Source organism: Cucurbita pepo, chromosome 17 (genome assembly GCF_057944985.1).
Source record: "Cucurbita pepo subsp. pepo isolate OVF chromosome 17, ASM5794498v1, whole genome shotgun sequence".
Classification (NCBI taxonomy): domain Eukaryota; kingdom Viridiplantae; phylum Streptophyta; class Magnoliopsida; order Cucurbitales; family Cucurbitaceae; genus Cucurbita; species Cucurbita pepo.
In genome coordinates this window covers 1,391,503-1,406,941 of record NC_141814.1, presented here as the reverse complement: position 1 = coordinate 1,406,941, position 15,439 = coordinate 1,391,503, and the positions used below count along the sequence as shown (strand labels likewise).

At 36.2% G+C, this 15,439-nt stretch overlaps 3 protein-coding genes across 4 annotated transcripts; 1 reads left to right on the top strand and 2 right to left on the bottom strand.

Moving 5' to 3' along the window:
- Nucleotides 1-2,163: 2,163 nt before the first annotated feature.
- LOC111778687 (pyruvate kinase isozyme A, chloroplastic) lies at nt 2,164-6,212 on the bottom strand. Its single transcript, XM_023658655.2, has 6 exons — nt 5,443-6,212; nt 5,088-5,178; nt 4,720-4,913; nt 4,078-4,199; nt 3,189-3,667; nt 2,164-2,808 (listed from the first exon to the last, which is right to left on the bottom strand). The coding sequence occupies exons 1-6, from the start codon at nt 6,046-6,048 to the stop codon at nt 2,507-2,509; spliced, it is 1,794 nt and encodes a 597-aa protein (XP_023514423.2). The 5' UTR covers nt 6,049-6,212; the 3' UTR covers nt 2,164-2,506.
- Nucleotides 6,213-7,002: 790 nt separating this feature from the next.
- Nucleotides 7,003-9,470, bottom strand: LOC111778297 (guanine nucleotide-binding protein subunit gamma 2). 2 transcript variants are annotated; one of them, XM_023658032.2, is made up of 4 exons: nt 8,886-9,470; nt 7,567-7,604; nt 7,407-7,451; nt 7,003-7,316 (listed from the first exon to the last, which is right to left on the bottom strand). In XM_023658032.2, exons 1-4 carry the CDS (start codon nt 9,015-9,017, stop codon nt 7,232-7,234), a joined length of 300 nt encoding a protein of 99 aa, XP_023513800.1. In that variant the 5' UTR covers nt 9,018-9,470; the 3' UTR covers nt 7,003-7,231. The 2 variants fall into 2 exon arrangements, with proteins under 2 accessions (XP_023513800.1, XP_023513799.1); XM_023658031.2 differs by having other exon boundaries at nt 7,567-7,619; nt 8,886-9,462.
- Nucleotides 9,471-11,204: 1,734 nt separating this feature from the next.
- On the top strand, nt 11,205-14,384 carry LOC111778665 (protein LIKE EARLY STARVATION, chloroplastic). The gene is made up of 4 exons (XM_023658619.2): nt 11,205-11,882; nt 12,263-12,927; nt 13,428-13,618; nt 13,821-14,384. The coding sequence occupies exons 1-4, from the start codon at nt 11,360-11,362 to the stop codon at nt 14,194-14,196; spliced, it is 1,755 nt and encodes a 584-aa protein (XP_023514387.2). The 5' UTR covers nt 11,205-11,359; the 3' UTR covers nt 14,197-14,384.
- The last annotated feature ends 1,055 nt before the right edge of the window (nt 14,385-15,439 follow it).

The following is a 15,439-nucleotide window of genomic DNA, read 5'->3' as shown; positions in this document are numbered from 1 at the left end:
TAAAACAACTCTTGCTTGAAAGGACAGTTGATAAGGTGCTCCAACTCAAAACAGAACGTTCCTTTCGCAACGCAAGGCCGATATCTTTCATAGCAACCAAGGATGAGTTCGATCCATTAGTTCTTCTGCATGGCTTCTTTTTCTATTTAGTAGAAAGCCTGGTTTAAGCTGGGGTGTGTGTGTCCCCATTCATTTTCTTCATGATAGAAGGGCCGATAAAGGCCAGTCGTATATATATATATTTATTTATTTATTTATAGCAAAATATATTGCTACATCATCTCTCACTAATATAATATAGGCAATCAAATCCTATTTTATATAAATCATGTGACAACTTGAAATAACAGTGTTTATATAGACACTGTAAGCAGCGTCTAGGCATGATAAAAAAAATGTAACATTATTTATTTTAGTCTTTCGAGTGAGACACTACAAGTACATCTCAACGTCATCCTAAATAGCATTTGAACACCCTTCCACTCGAGTTTTAGGCTTTGTTCCCTTTTCTCTTTGCTCAATTTCTTCAATTTTCGGTTAATTGCTCCTATTTTTTCAGTATAGACCCGTTGTTACTCTATTTAGCTATAAATGCTAAATTTTTATAAAATAAACAATTAAGCGTCAAAATTAGCACAAAAAAAAGTGTTAAAAATAGTTGACTCTACGGGATATCTCGGGCCAAATGTATACAAATTATTATGGCATAGACATACTCTACACTCTTTTGTACATATAGTGTAGTTTAAACAAAAAAGGTGGGACAACCAAGTAACATTTTCTTTTAATTATTTACAAATAAATAAATAAATAAATAAAATAGAAGATGGTGATTGATCAAGACATAAAAGCTTAATAATAAGAGAGAAAATAATAGTGGAATTATTATTTTAAATTTAAATTTAAACAATTAAGGGAAGGAAAATAGTGGTTTTGGAGTTTAATGTATTGAGATTTCATTTCAAGGGTTAAAATGTAAATTCACACAAAATATTGTACTTATCAGAAATGTATTTTTATTTTAATTTTTGAAATATATAGATGTGATTTTTTTTTTTTTTTTGTTTAAATAATAGTGAATTTATGAAAAAAAAATATTAGCTCTGTTAATAGTGAAATAAATTAATAATGGCAATATTAGACGTTTTTTAATTAAAAAATAATAAATAAGTTTGAAGAGGTCAGTGTGGGCCAATCATAAGATGCCAAATATATGAATAAAAATCACATCAATCATCTGAAGGAAGCAAGAGATTATTTTAATATTTTAATATTTTAATAAATATAATTATCTTATTTTAATATTAATAAAATCACCGTATTGAATTTTTAATGTTAAATAAATTAATATAAATTACCTCAAAATCATAGCCAACCAGCAGTTGACATGTGGCTGTCAAAGCTACGTCCAACATCGTTTTCTCTCTCTCAAATTATATAATAATTATCGAAGTTATTCAAATTGTAATTAATATTTAATATCAAATAATTTGATGCATTAATCTCATTTAATTAACATAGATTTATTATTTATTACTCAAAATTGTCTTCTTTTTTTTTTTTTTTTAATTTTAATTTGGGCTTGAATGGAGAAAAGTGAAAAAATGAACTAAAATTGAAAAATTGCAACCATAATAATAATAATAATTATTAATTTTTAGCCCTAGGTGACGAAGAGCCAACATCAAGGTACCAAACCTTCTTGTCGATGTGAGCTCTTAAAGAAGATCAGTCTGTTATCTCTATAATAACTTTTATCCGTTGAGCGATGACCCAACCACTTTTCTAACTTTTGCACCCGAGGGTCAATCTCCGTCTAGCCCGAGAAAACCTTTACATGCTTCCATTATCTTTTGGGAGGCCTACGTTGCATAGAAAATGTCTATCTGAGATTGTCCATTGGTTCATAGGTCCTAATATAAGATTAGGAGCTACTGGTATCTCGCTGATGGCTCGACCCAAAAAATTCACAACCAACAAGTTCCCAAAAGAATTATATCCGCTTTTTGTTGGAATGATTTACATTTTCTCACATGTTTTTTTTTTTATTAAAAATGTAAAAACTATAAATAAATTCAATAATATTTCATTTATTGATTGTACAATATTCAAGTTAAAACAAAGAGAAGCTTTTAATACCAAGAATGATCAACTAAAAATCACTTAAAAAAAGAACACTTTTTTATCAATCAAACGCCGAAATACATAATATTACGTATTAATATCTAAAAAATTACATAAATAGCACGTAGACCATGTTTGTTCATAGAACATTTATCTGATACCCATAAAAACACTACAGAGAATAAGAAGAAATAAACCAAAATGCTCAAAAGTTCAACTAAACGTTTCAGATAGGGTCGAAGGAGAAAAACCTGAAGCTCGAGTCGAGTCGATCACTTATCCTAGCAGCTAAGTAACAGATCCAAAGGCTTAGATTAAGTCAAATAGTTTGGGGGAATGAAACATCAGAGCAAGCTAAGAACATTACAGAACCCCCTCTTTCTTATGGAACATTCATTACTTGAATAGACTGCAGCATGTCTGATACAGCAAGTACAAGGTCACCTGATTTTATCAAGTTTCTGGCTTTAAGCAGCATAAACGTTTTGTTGAGGTTGTTTTCCATGTCGTCCGAGAAGCTCAAGCGAAAGGGTATCAAGCCCCATTGCAAGTTAAGACGTCTCCTCACAGATGTCGTGGAAGTAAACGCAAAGATCGGGCAATCGGGTCTGCAACGGGATAGGAGAGATGCCATGTGGCCTGTCTTTGTGTAGACAAAAATTGCATCCACCTCCAAATTATTGGCTAGAGAAACAAAGCTCACAATTAGACTGGAATAACCAAACCAACAGGAGAAGTGCAATAAAGAACTGAGGGAAAGAAGATAGTAGCGTATGACGACGCCTGACTCAACCAACCATTTCAACGCTCGCATTTTTTTAATGTCTGTGTTCGATCCAGTTTCTATACACTTCGACTACTCTCTCGAGATAACCACTTGACCCTACTCCATTTGATTCCCTCTAAACAATCCATGGTGATTCAATATTGGCATTGTAACACAGCATAACGATCGCTTTTGTAAAAACGATTTGAGATAGTATTCGAGTTCTTAGTACTAAAGCATAGATCTAAACTATAATATAGGTATATGATCCATAGCTGGAGAATATGATAAAGCTTACCCATTTTGGCAGTGGAACTGCAGATCTCTTCTAAGATGCTATCCGAGTATGAAGATCCAACTTCTGGGAGTTCCATAGCTTCATGGCGTTTCTCATCCCTCCACCACTTCTCAATTCTTAGACTGACGCTTCTCAAGACGGTCAATGCCTTCTCGGGGAACTGGCCCATGGCGGACTCACCTGAGAGCATTAGAGCATCTGCTCGCTGCCTAACAGCCTCGGAAACATCAGCAACTTCAGCTCTGGTAGGTGTAGGGTATTCGATCATCGACTCGAGCAGCTGAGAGGCAACAATAACTGGCTTATTTAACCGCCTGCATAGTTGGACGACCTTTTGCTGGACTGATGGCACCTGTTCCAGTGGTATTTGAGCTCCTAAATCTCCTCTGGCTACCATAGCTCCATCAGATGCTACAATAATTTCTTCCAAGTTCTTCAATGAGTCCAGACTCTCTATCTTCGCAATGATGGAAATGTCACTGCATAACAAATTTAAAAACACAAAAATATTTAGAAGATCTCTAAAGATGAAATTCAGATTTGGAGTGAAAATGTGGTCGTGGACTACCCCATGTGCACCTAATGTAACAGCCCAAATCCACCGCTAGCACATATTGTCCTCTTTGGGTTATCCCTTTCAGACTTCCCTTAAGGTTTTTAAAATGCGTCGGATAGGAAGAGGTTTCTACACCCTTATAAAAAATGTTTCGTTCTCCTCTCCAACTAATGTGGGATCTCACACATATATGTGAATCAGTGATATACTAACACATAGTTGAGATATATTTGATCCCCCAAGGACCGTGAGAACCAACAATTACACCCACAGCTTCAAACCCAAATGGTAAAGAAGAAGATTAAATCAGCAAACTGGCACAATTCTGCTTACCTGCCACGAGAACGTGCAGCAATATAGCTTTTGAGATGTTTAATCACTTCAGCAGACTTGACAAATGATATGGCAAGAAAATCAACACCTTCAGCAATCCCAAAATCAATATCCAACCAATCCTGTATTCATAAAACTTGCCTTAGACTGGAAAGCAAGTCACTGTATCAGGGCAAGTTACGCCATTAGGTTGCACAAAAGGTCAGCCATCAAATCTAATGAGACTACGATCCAGATACAGATGCAATCATTCGGTTGCATAAGGAGTTTAGGGTACGATATTATACCGCTGACCCCATTGAACATGTCCTAAAATTTATGGTGCAAATCATAATTCTCTCTACATTAGCTTTCAACTTAAATCTAGTTACTCTACTAAGTGTAAATTTAATATTATACCCAATACATTAACGCCCTTCACTTGTGGGGTTAGAAATTTGCACAAGACACAACAAATAGTTATCAATCTTAATTGGCGAGGAAATGACATTATAGAGATTTGAAACACGAACTTCTACTCTGATACTATGTTAAGATACCATTGATCCGAAAGTTGATAGATTATGATAAATTTAATATTGTATTAATTCTTTAAAAGTGACCCTAAAACAAATGAAGTTTAAGGAAAAGGGAGGCACCTACCTTAGAAGAAATTGTAGGGAGCATGGCGTTACGTTCTCGTACGAGATGTCCATCCCTCCAAAAAGTCAAATTAGCCCGTGGCAACAACAATCCCGGGTCAGTACACAGGCACTTAACATCAGGACCAATCTTTTCGATTACCTCAAACCTCACCATTCCACCATCAACAAGGAGATCATCACCAACTCTCACATCTACACAATATCAATTACAATTCGAGATTGATAACACACCATGGAATTTACTATAATAATGAACACAGACATCCAATCCACATATGCCATGCCCAAATACCATATTTATAGTTGATTGTGAATGAATTCAGTAAATGTCAGAGCAAAATTTAGATTAAGGATAGAATCAGTAACCTTCTGCAAACCCTTCGTAGTTCACATTAATGGTGCGTTCTGGGAGTGTTGAATCAAAAGCTCTGACACTGAATGTCCAGATTTCACCATCCTATATAGAACAGAGCAAGCAGTTATACATGTTCTTAAAAGCCCTTTCACAAGTACATAACTCGCTTAATGATGAAGGACCCATCTAATTTGAAATCCAAATGTTTTTCTGCTTCTAAATCAAGAACTTAACAATGTCCTCCAATTGGGAGACGGACAAAACCCAGTGAAGTTTTTAAATCCAGGACACATGTAAGCAAAGATTCGACCGGTTGTGATTCAATAAGATGGAAAAAGATAAAGAACAGAACAGAACAGAACTCACTTCCGCTTTAGCCGAAGAAGCTCCACCAAGATCACCCATATGAATTTCACTCCCTTCAGTATCCATCATAATAGCCACAGCATAGCCCTTCTCCTCATTGAGCCTGCGCACGCGTTCAATGACCATCCGATGCCACTCTCGAGTCCCATGGCACATATTGATCCTCGCAACATTCATACCACCAACAGCAAGCGCTTCAAGCTGCTCAAATCCGCAAGTAACAGGACCAATAGTACACACAAGCTTCGTCCTCCTTGTACTCCTGAAGCCATTCTCCTTCAACTCAGCCTCCGTGACAGTATCGACGTCAATCGAGCTGCCATCAGACACAGCCGGCACAAACTCCCTGGTAGCTGCAGAAGTAGACACAAACCCACCTCCGGAACTCGAGCCATTTTCAGAAACCAAGACTTGGGAAGTGGAAGCTGATGACAGAGGGTTGAGATCCGGAGCGGAAGCGGCTCGAATTGAAAATTTGTTGAAGGAGACAGGGAGGCGGAAGGCGGCGGTGGAAGAGGGGGGGTGTTTTGAGAGGGAATGTTTCGGAAGAGAAATGGGCGGCGAGCGGGTGGTGGAGGAGGTGAAAAGCTGCAGAGATTGTGCCATTATGAGGGGAATTTCGAATTTGGAGAAGGAAATGGGAATTGAGAAAATGGAGATGGTGATTAAAGCAGAGAGAGGTACGGAGATTCCAAAGGTATACGAATTATTTTGGTGTTGATAGCTTCGGAATTGCCGCCGGATGATCGACGGCGTAAAACGTGTTACAGCTTTCGCACTGTAATTGAATGGGTTGGATGAGGTTTATTACGAATACTTCCTTTTTTTTCGTTTTTATTTAATTTCAATAATTATGAAACCAAGAAAATATATATAATATAATAAACTAAATTATTTTTGTTACTTAATTTTGATATATATATATATATATATATATAGATGTGTTTATATTTATATATAAAAATTAAGGCGGGTCATGATTTCATGATTTGAACGGGATTAGAGGGAGATGGAAAATATAATCCTAATCTCGCGCATTAATTTTTCTCCACTCCCTCTCTCGTTATTGACCTTGATAGATTAACTTTCATTGACGAGTACAATAATTGCTCTCATTAGCCCTCCAATTAGGCTCGCGAGTTATAAATTTTAAATTACGTAGAATTTGTAACAAGAAATTTTTTTTTTAAAAAAAATACGGTAACAGCTCTCAAGTCCACCGATAACCACCAATAACAAATATTGTCCGTTTTTGCTCGATACATAACGAGCTAGGGTGGACAATATTTGCAGCTTCCACGAGGACATTAGCCCCCAAAAGGGTAAATTGTAAGATCTCACGTCAGTTTAGAAAGGGAACAAAGCATTTTTTAGAAAAGTGTGAAAACCTCCCCCCACAAGATAGCATTTTCAGATCGTAAGGTCGACGACGATATGTAACAGGCTAAGACGTACAATATCTACTATTTTCACGCAATATCTATTTATAAACTCGAAACCATATCATACTAGAACATTAAAAAAATCATGTTCGAAATGAACCGAGCTGGAGCTCTCGGATGTAAAAATGATAATTTGCTGAAATGTTTTCTATATAGTGATATTCCAAGAAAGAATGTGCAAAGGGGAAATGGAAAACCTTTATGGAAAGTATGTTCAAATGAATACAACATTGGTTTGGAAAAGCTATTCACAATGTACCTAAGTTGAAGAAGTCTTTGTCGTTGTCGTTGTCATCGTCGTCACGTTCTACCAATGTATATGAATCCAAAGGGAAATCGTAACAGCCTCACAGAATCCAGCATCGGCAACCTTTCGAATCTTGCAGACGTTCGAACCATCGATCCCATAGCGGATTAAGAGGGCCACGGGTTCTGCAACCAACCAAGAACAGAGACAGAACAAGAAGATTAAGATTCAAGGTCAATTTGAATGTAAAGAAAGAACAGAGATGATGATCCTACAGTGGAAGAAGTGGGTCTGGTCTTGTGTCCATGTTGCTCAGCATTCTGGCAGGTTCAAAAACAGCAATTTCACAAATGAATTGGGGAGTTTCATACTTTGTTTGGGTATGTTTATGGATACTCAATTCAGCAGATCCCTAATAAATTTTATCATGCTTACTCTTTGCATTTTGTTGATGCCTTCTCCAGTTTTTCAACCTGTTCCAGTTCTTCCTGCATTAGAATTCATTTCACAATGCTACAAAATTAATCCAGCTTCCAATCAACGCTAAGAACTATAATAAAACTTTTGATTCTAGTCGTGATTTAACGGGACTTCTAAGATTCGATATATCGAATGTTATTCACTCTCTTGTTGCATGTTAGTAGTCATTGCAGATTATCTGTGTTATAACATTTGGATTTCCTTATCGATAAGCTTTGATGTTTAGTGGTGATTCTCGAGCACTGTAAATGAGAACTAAGAGTATATAAATGTGAGATCCCACATTGGTTGAGGAGGGAGACGAAACATTCCTTATAAGGGTGTGAAAACTTCTCCCTAGTAAACGCGTTTTACTTGAGGAAAGTCCATAAGAGAAAATCCAATGAGAACAATATCGACTAGCGGTGGGCTTAGGCTGTTATAAATGGTATCAAAGCCAAACACTAGGCGGTGTGCCAATGAGGACGTCGGGCTGGAGTGCATAGTGAGATTCCATATTGGTTGGAGAGGGGAACGAAGCATTCTTTATAAGGGTGTGGAAACTTCTCCCTAGTAGACGCGTTTTACTTGAGGGAAAGCCCATAAGAGAAAGCCCAAAGAGAACAATATCTACTAGCGGTGGCTGAGGCTGTTATAAATGGTATCGAAGCCAAACACCGGGTGGTATGCCAATGAGAACGTTGGGCTGGAGTGGATAGTGAGATCCCATATTGGTTGGAGAGGGGAACGAAATATTCTTTATAAGGGTGTGGAAACTTCTCCCTAATAGACGTGTCGAAATAGAATTATTGGTTGAGCTTGGGCTGTTACAACAATAGAATTTGCTCGTCCAACGGGACAAACAGGAAAAACAAGGAACAACATTCTTAGTTTTGATCTTTAAGATTGAAACAGAGCCAACATTTCTCAATTTCACCACCTTAATTTTCCAGCTTTAAGAATAAAGATAATCTGCTTAACTCTAATGGTTAGAACTGAGAATCATATTCAGAAATTTTGAGAGCACAAATCACAGTGCCACTAAGCAAGGACACTTATATAACCCACAAATTTTCACAGTTCCCCTGTAGAACTATCAAGAACAGAATCAAAGTAAACATGAACACCTTCAAAACAGAGCTAATTCACATTACAGTTCAAGCTCCAATCCAAATTTCACAAGTTCCCAATTCAGAAATGGACGTCTAAACATTTGGGAAGTAATAATTCAGCACAACACATTCAAAATCAAACGCGATCAAAAGCCTCAAACAAAAGAGACAAAAGGGACAAACCTCCAGGAACCTTGCTTCTAGCTCGAGCCGCTTCACTTCAGCCTGAATCCTATGTTTTCCTCTGGTATCAGTAGACGAAGAAGAAGATGATGATAGAACCCGTTGGGTTGTCGGGCTCGCCGATTCGAACATACCCGACTACTCCTCAGTTACAAGAACCAAAAATTCAAACCCTAAACGTATAATCCACTCGCAGACAATAAAGATCAAAGAAACGCCATTAGAGGCGGAAATGAAGAAGACCCACAAGCGATAATGGCGATTCCATGACCCCCTTTTGCTGTAAGTGATGGATTTAAACAGCGAGAGAATTTCGCAGCCGCTAAGGGTCAGTTCTTTTGGTGGGCTGTTTTATTAAGCGTTGTTTCGGCCCTTTTCAGGCCAGTGAAGAAGAAAAGGCTGGATTTCTTTTTGTCAAAGTGTAAGAACAAATCCCACTTCGTCTCTTTGTGGGTTGTTTCTGGAGGACAGACTGTTTAATCACACAGAAGGAGTACAGAGAACAGTAGAGGAACGGTGATGACTGAAATTGGAGGCTAAAATTAGGGTTCTTCCAAGATTTTGAACATGATTTTGCAGGTGTTTTGTTTTGGATGTATTTTGGGAAATGTCAAATGATTAAAACTGTTCAAATTAACATGGTTTAAAATAAATAATTTAAGATTAATTAATGAAATTAAAATTAAGTCTTAGTTTTTTGTTTTTTTTTTTTAAATTAAGTTATGAACTTAACGGGTATGAAATAAATATCATCCCTTATATTAAGGTTTACTTAATTAAGAAAATGATTGAGGATGTCACTTTAATTAATCAATTGAATTCAATTAAGATATAATTTATTAATGAGGTTAATGTTATTAGCTGGTTAACTTTTTAACTTCATAATTGGGAAATGATAAAAATGATTTGTTTAAAAAATAAGTTTACACTTTTAAAAAAAATTCATTAATATCAAAATATTTTTACTGTTAAAAAAAATACTCATAAAAATCTATAAATAAAAAATAAAAAAATTTAAACGTCTCATAAATTATCTACAAATATTTTAATATTATTTTGTTTTTTTTAATTTTTTTTTTAAATTAAAAGGATAATAATAAAACTTTTGAAAGGTTAAAAGATATGTTTTAAACACTTTTTCAAAGTGAATTTGTTTAAAAACTATTTTGAGTATTTTTTAAAGAAAATATTAATTATTTTTCAAAAAATGTGTTGAGATTTTTTTTTTTTTTAAATATTATTGAAGGAAGTATTTTAGAGATACAGTGCCAAATTTATAAATTTTTTTATTAATTTAACAAAATAAAATAAAAATAAACACTCGAACGTAAGAGAACATAATGATCTAATCATAATGGGAAATAGTAGAAAACCCATAAGACTAGCAAAGTTGGGGATCCAAAGATAACGTGTGAGGACGCTTTAGTGTTTAAATATTAAGATGAATCTCAAATCTACAAATATGAGTTTGACCATCGTTAATGTAAACACAGACGCTCGTATAAATCGAGTTCAGGGTTTGAAGTAGTAGTAGTTCGCCTAAAAAATTCTACGATATATGAACGTCAGTTGAATCACTGGAGCGACATGGTTCTAACAAAATTTACAACCATCGAAAAGTGAGAATGAACGAATAACGAATAAGACAATTTTTGGGAAGAAAAATGAACCACTTTCATTTTTTTTTTTTTGGAAGGACTAACCAATAGTGTAATTAAATACAAAATGTGATATATTATATAAATTTAAATTTTTAATGACGAAAATGTAACCAAACTTTAATACGTACTAAAAAGAATATTTCTAAAATTATTTTGTCACGGGTTTTGATCTTTAAAGGAATAGTTTTTTTTTTCTTTTGAAAAATATACAAGAATCATTTTTAATTTTTACTTTTAAAAAGAAATTAAAATCGAATATATTTTTTTTGACATATTTAAAAGTTTAAATAAATAAAAATGAATCTATTTTTTTTTTTATCATGCCAATTTAATTTTTAAAAATAAAATTTGAATTAAATTGGTAACAAAAAAAAAAAAGGATAATCGTGTGGATATAAATGCTTGGTGTAGTTTAAATATTTAAAATTTATTAAATATAATTGTTTAAATTATTATATTTAAAATTTGGTTGTTTTATATTTTTCTTTTTTTAGTTTTAACAAATTTTGAAAATTTGGACGGTTAGAATTAGTTGGAAGCAGTAGGCAAAAACGCCAAAAAAGAAGAACCCTCCGGCATGACAGTACGCAACGTGTCACCGTCCAAACTATGCTAATAAAGAAACAGTTATTTGAAAGAAAAGTGACCGACGGGTAACGGCATCGCAGCCTTTCTTCCATTTCAAGAAATTTTCTCTCTTCCATTTCCCGAGGGATAGGTGGGTGTATCGTGGGGGGGGATGAAGAATGGCATCTACAAATCAAATCACCACCTGAAATCCAACTCAGATTGAAGAGTTGCATTTCCGACTCAATGGCGTTCCGGTTAGGAGCTTTTCCACGCGCCACCGTGGCCTCTCACTTTCCCCTACTCAACCGCAAGAACTTTCTCGTTCTCCCTCTGGAACTTCAGGTTGAGATTCGGCGCGCTATAGGCACGCGGAGACTGAGAATTAGGGTTTCGGATGGAGGAGAATCGTATCTCGGGATGTGGAAGAACGCGGTGGATCGTCAGAGGAAAGGCATAGAGTTTCAGAAAGTTGTGGAGAATACTGTGGGAAATGACGATTATGATGGCGGTGATTCAATTGCTGATCAGTTGGAGAAGAAGAGCGATGATTTTAGTAAGATTCTTCAGGTGCCGAGAGAGGAAAGGGATCGGATTCAGCGGATGCAGGTCATACATCGAGCTGCTGCTGCCATTGCAGCTGCTCGTGCACTGGTCGGTGAAACTGGATTTGTTGCAGAGGCAGAGGCAGAGTCGAGTTCGCGTGATTCAGATCTTTCTATAAATTTGAATCTTCGGAATGACGGTGGACTGCTAGAGCGTGAAGAAGGTATAATTAATTGAACGATTGAATCTTGAAGGATCGATCTATTTTGTTGACTACAAAGCTCTACAGTTTTAATAATATTAGTTGAGGTCAAGTTACATATTATATCAATTCTTGGCTCTTTTCTCTACTGTATTTGACTTTCTTTCAAGTTGAAACTTAGAATACAACTAAAAAACTTTCATGTTTGATCAGCCAAATCTTCACTGAGTTTCGAGTTCAGAAAATTGATTATTAATGTAGATCTGTAATCAATCTGATGAAGAAAATTATGGCAGTGTTGACTAGCATGACTAGAAATTAATTTCATGGTTATGTGGTTGTTCAGATTCTCATACTAATTCTTTCTTTTTCTGTTTGTTTATTGTTTTTTATTCATCTAGATCTATCTGAATTTCAAAGTGAGGACACCCTGCTACCTGAGTTAAAAACTTCACAAACTGGAACACCTGGTCCAGATTTCTGGTCTTGGACGCCCCCTCCAGATAATGATAGGAATGATACTACTTCCAGTGAATTGCAACCAGTTGGAGAATCACAGGCATATCCAATGTTATCCAATTTTGTTGAGGAGAAAGAGCCACCGGTCGGCTTTCTCTCTATTCCATTTCAGAGCAAACACTCTGAAAGCAAACTCAAACCTCTTCTACCACCCTTTCAATCATCCGTGGTTGTCGAAAAATTAGAAGCATCAGAATCTAGTACTGAGACACATTCCATGGAAGAAGGTGCAAATGTTGGGATGGAGTTTTTGGTACAGGCAGCAGAAGCATCACAGGCACTTAGTATAGATAAAGAATCAGCGGAAGGAATAGAAACGGATGGTTCGCGTTGGTGGAAGGAGACGGGAGTTGAACAGAGACCAGATGGAGTGATTTGCAAGTGGACACTAACCAGGGGAGTTAGCGCAGACCTAGCCACTGAGTGGCAGAACAAGTATTGGGAAGCTGCTGATGAGTTTGGCTACAAGGAACTTGGTTCTGAGAAATCGGGTCGCGATGTGTATGGAAATGTTTGGCGTGAATCTTGGAGGGAATCCATGCGGCAGGTCAGTTTGAATTGTTACTGATTTTCTTGCTTCTATCGCATTATCCTTGTAAAATATTTGCTTTATGCATCAGTTAAAGTCTCAATAGTCTATTTATGTCCATCTTCAAGGGAAAAAAAGATTATTTTTACTGCAATATACTGCTAAAATAGTTTGTTTTATGCACTAACTTCAAGTGCTTAAGGGTCAGGGCACATCCAAAAGCTAGTTTGATACCTTTGTAAATGAAGTTATATCACTCTTTGGATATTGCGAGATGATGGAAATGCCTTTATTAGTGTGTAATGTACAATGTGTCAGTTGATATCTAACCGATTCTTTTGTGTCTTCCTCTTTGATATTTGAAAAGGATTCACTGATATTTAGATGTGTGGAAATGACAGGAGATCCACCTCTATAGTGGATCCCTCAACACCTTGTAGCTAATGCCTGATTCATAATTTCCATCTCTTCAGAAAGCATAGTTTTTTATGACCTTAACCGAACCAACTTTCTTTCAGGAGCAAGGCATTGTGCACCTAGAAAAAACTGCAGACAAGTGGGGTAAAAATGAAAGTGGCACTGAATGGCAAGAGAAATGGTGGGAATATTATGGTGGCTCTGGTCAAGCTGAAAAAAATGCTCATAAATGGTGTAAAATTGACCCGAACACGTATGTCGATCCTGGTCATGCTCATATCTGGTGCGAAAGGTATAATTTTTTTTTTTCTTTCAAACGTTTGTGTGTAAATCAACTATTGTTCTTGCTGTCCTCTTGACTTGGCCTTTTACAATGCATTCTCGATCTTCTGGTTCCTTTTTCAAGATTTTATACATTTAATACGGTGGCAATACTTGCTTCTTAACAATTTGTCTATTTCGATCTGCTTTAGCATGTAACTTTCCTCTTGCAGATGGGGTGAAAAGTATGATGGACAAGGGGGCAGCATGAAGTACACAGATAAATGGGCTGAACGTTGTGAAGGTGATGGTTGGACAAAGTGGGGCGACAAATGGGACGAAAACTTCGATCCAAATGGTCATGGCGTCAAACAGGGAGAAACATGGTGGGAAGGAAAGCACGGAGAACGTTGGAATCGAACATGGGGCGAGGGCCACAACGGTTCAGGCTGGGTTCACAAGTATGGAAAGAGTAGCAGTGGGGAGCATTGGGACACACATGCCCAGCAGGAAACCTGGTACGAGAGATTCCCACACTTCGGCTTTTATCACTGCTACAACAATTCAGTCCAGCTCCGGGAAGTTCAGAAACCATCTGAGAGGTCGTAGTAAGTCTTTTTTTCTTGATGCCAATTGGAAATAAAAGCTTTTAGTAAAGCTCATTTTGAAGAAATAAATTGAATGCTTAATTAGGATGGTTACCTTTTTCCTTGCATTGTACATTTAAATAAACCTAGCAGTGATATTAGATATCCTCTTGAGACAATAAACTAGCTTACTTTCTTTCCCAACATCAATGCTAGTTGTACATGAAATTATCTGCCTTGAAATTAGTCATAAATGTAGTTACTTCTCAAAGCCAGATGTGACATGCAGCTAGAACCTTATTATCATATTAGAAGCAAAGTTTAGTTATACTCTATGTATGGCTAAGATTGATCAGGTTGTGATTGTGACTACCGACTTATTTTCAAAGAAGTACTCTGAACCAAGGTCAACCTTGAAACTTCTTCCCAAGTTTCCAGGTGAAGCCTTTGCACTTTCTTAAAAGTATACTTGGGACATGATTAGTTTACCATTTTAAGTCCAAAAAAATGGTGAGGTTAAGAATAGAAGGGTCTGAATAAGAGGGCTAAAGTGTGATGATTAGGGCATTAACCTTTGAAAGTCCGTCCCCTTACATAGCCTAAATAGCTTGTTTTTTCTAAGTAGCTGCAATTTTATTGGGTGGTCTAGAATTAGCTACGTCAGAATAGGCTGCTAGGGGTACGGATTTGCTAACAATTCAATTAGCCAATGTGTTTGTGATTGATAGTAAGTGCAGCACTATCCTTGATTCTTGGAATAAGCACGAAATTAAGGTAAAAAACAGTCTCTTTAGATTCAATTCAAACTCTTTTTTGATGCATGAAGGAACCAATTGGGGCAGGAGGTTAATTACCAAGATACCGTAGCAGTTGTCCTACTAGCCGAAGCAGATCGGGAACTAACTACCTACGGTTTAGTATCCTACTAGTAATAGATGAGAGGCTGTTTCATACGGAAGAGTTTGATTTTCATTCCAATAGAAAATAGGAAGGAAGGACAATAGTTCCAAATTTAGACATTTTCTAGCAATATTCAAATTCAAACTTCAGCCACAAGCCTATTTCCTGTCATGTTCTAACTCATGGAATACTAAATTTGGTACCTTTTTTTCAACTTTGACTCCACCACAACCTAACCTAAACACACACTCATATTTTAACACAAAATCTATAAATTTAGATTTTTTTTTTTTTTTAATAACAATAAAATGAATCCATAAAAGATTGTTATTAAAAGCAAACATGAAAATAGAGAGAATTGGAAG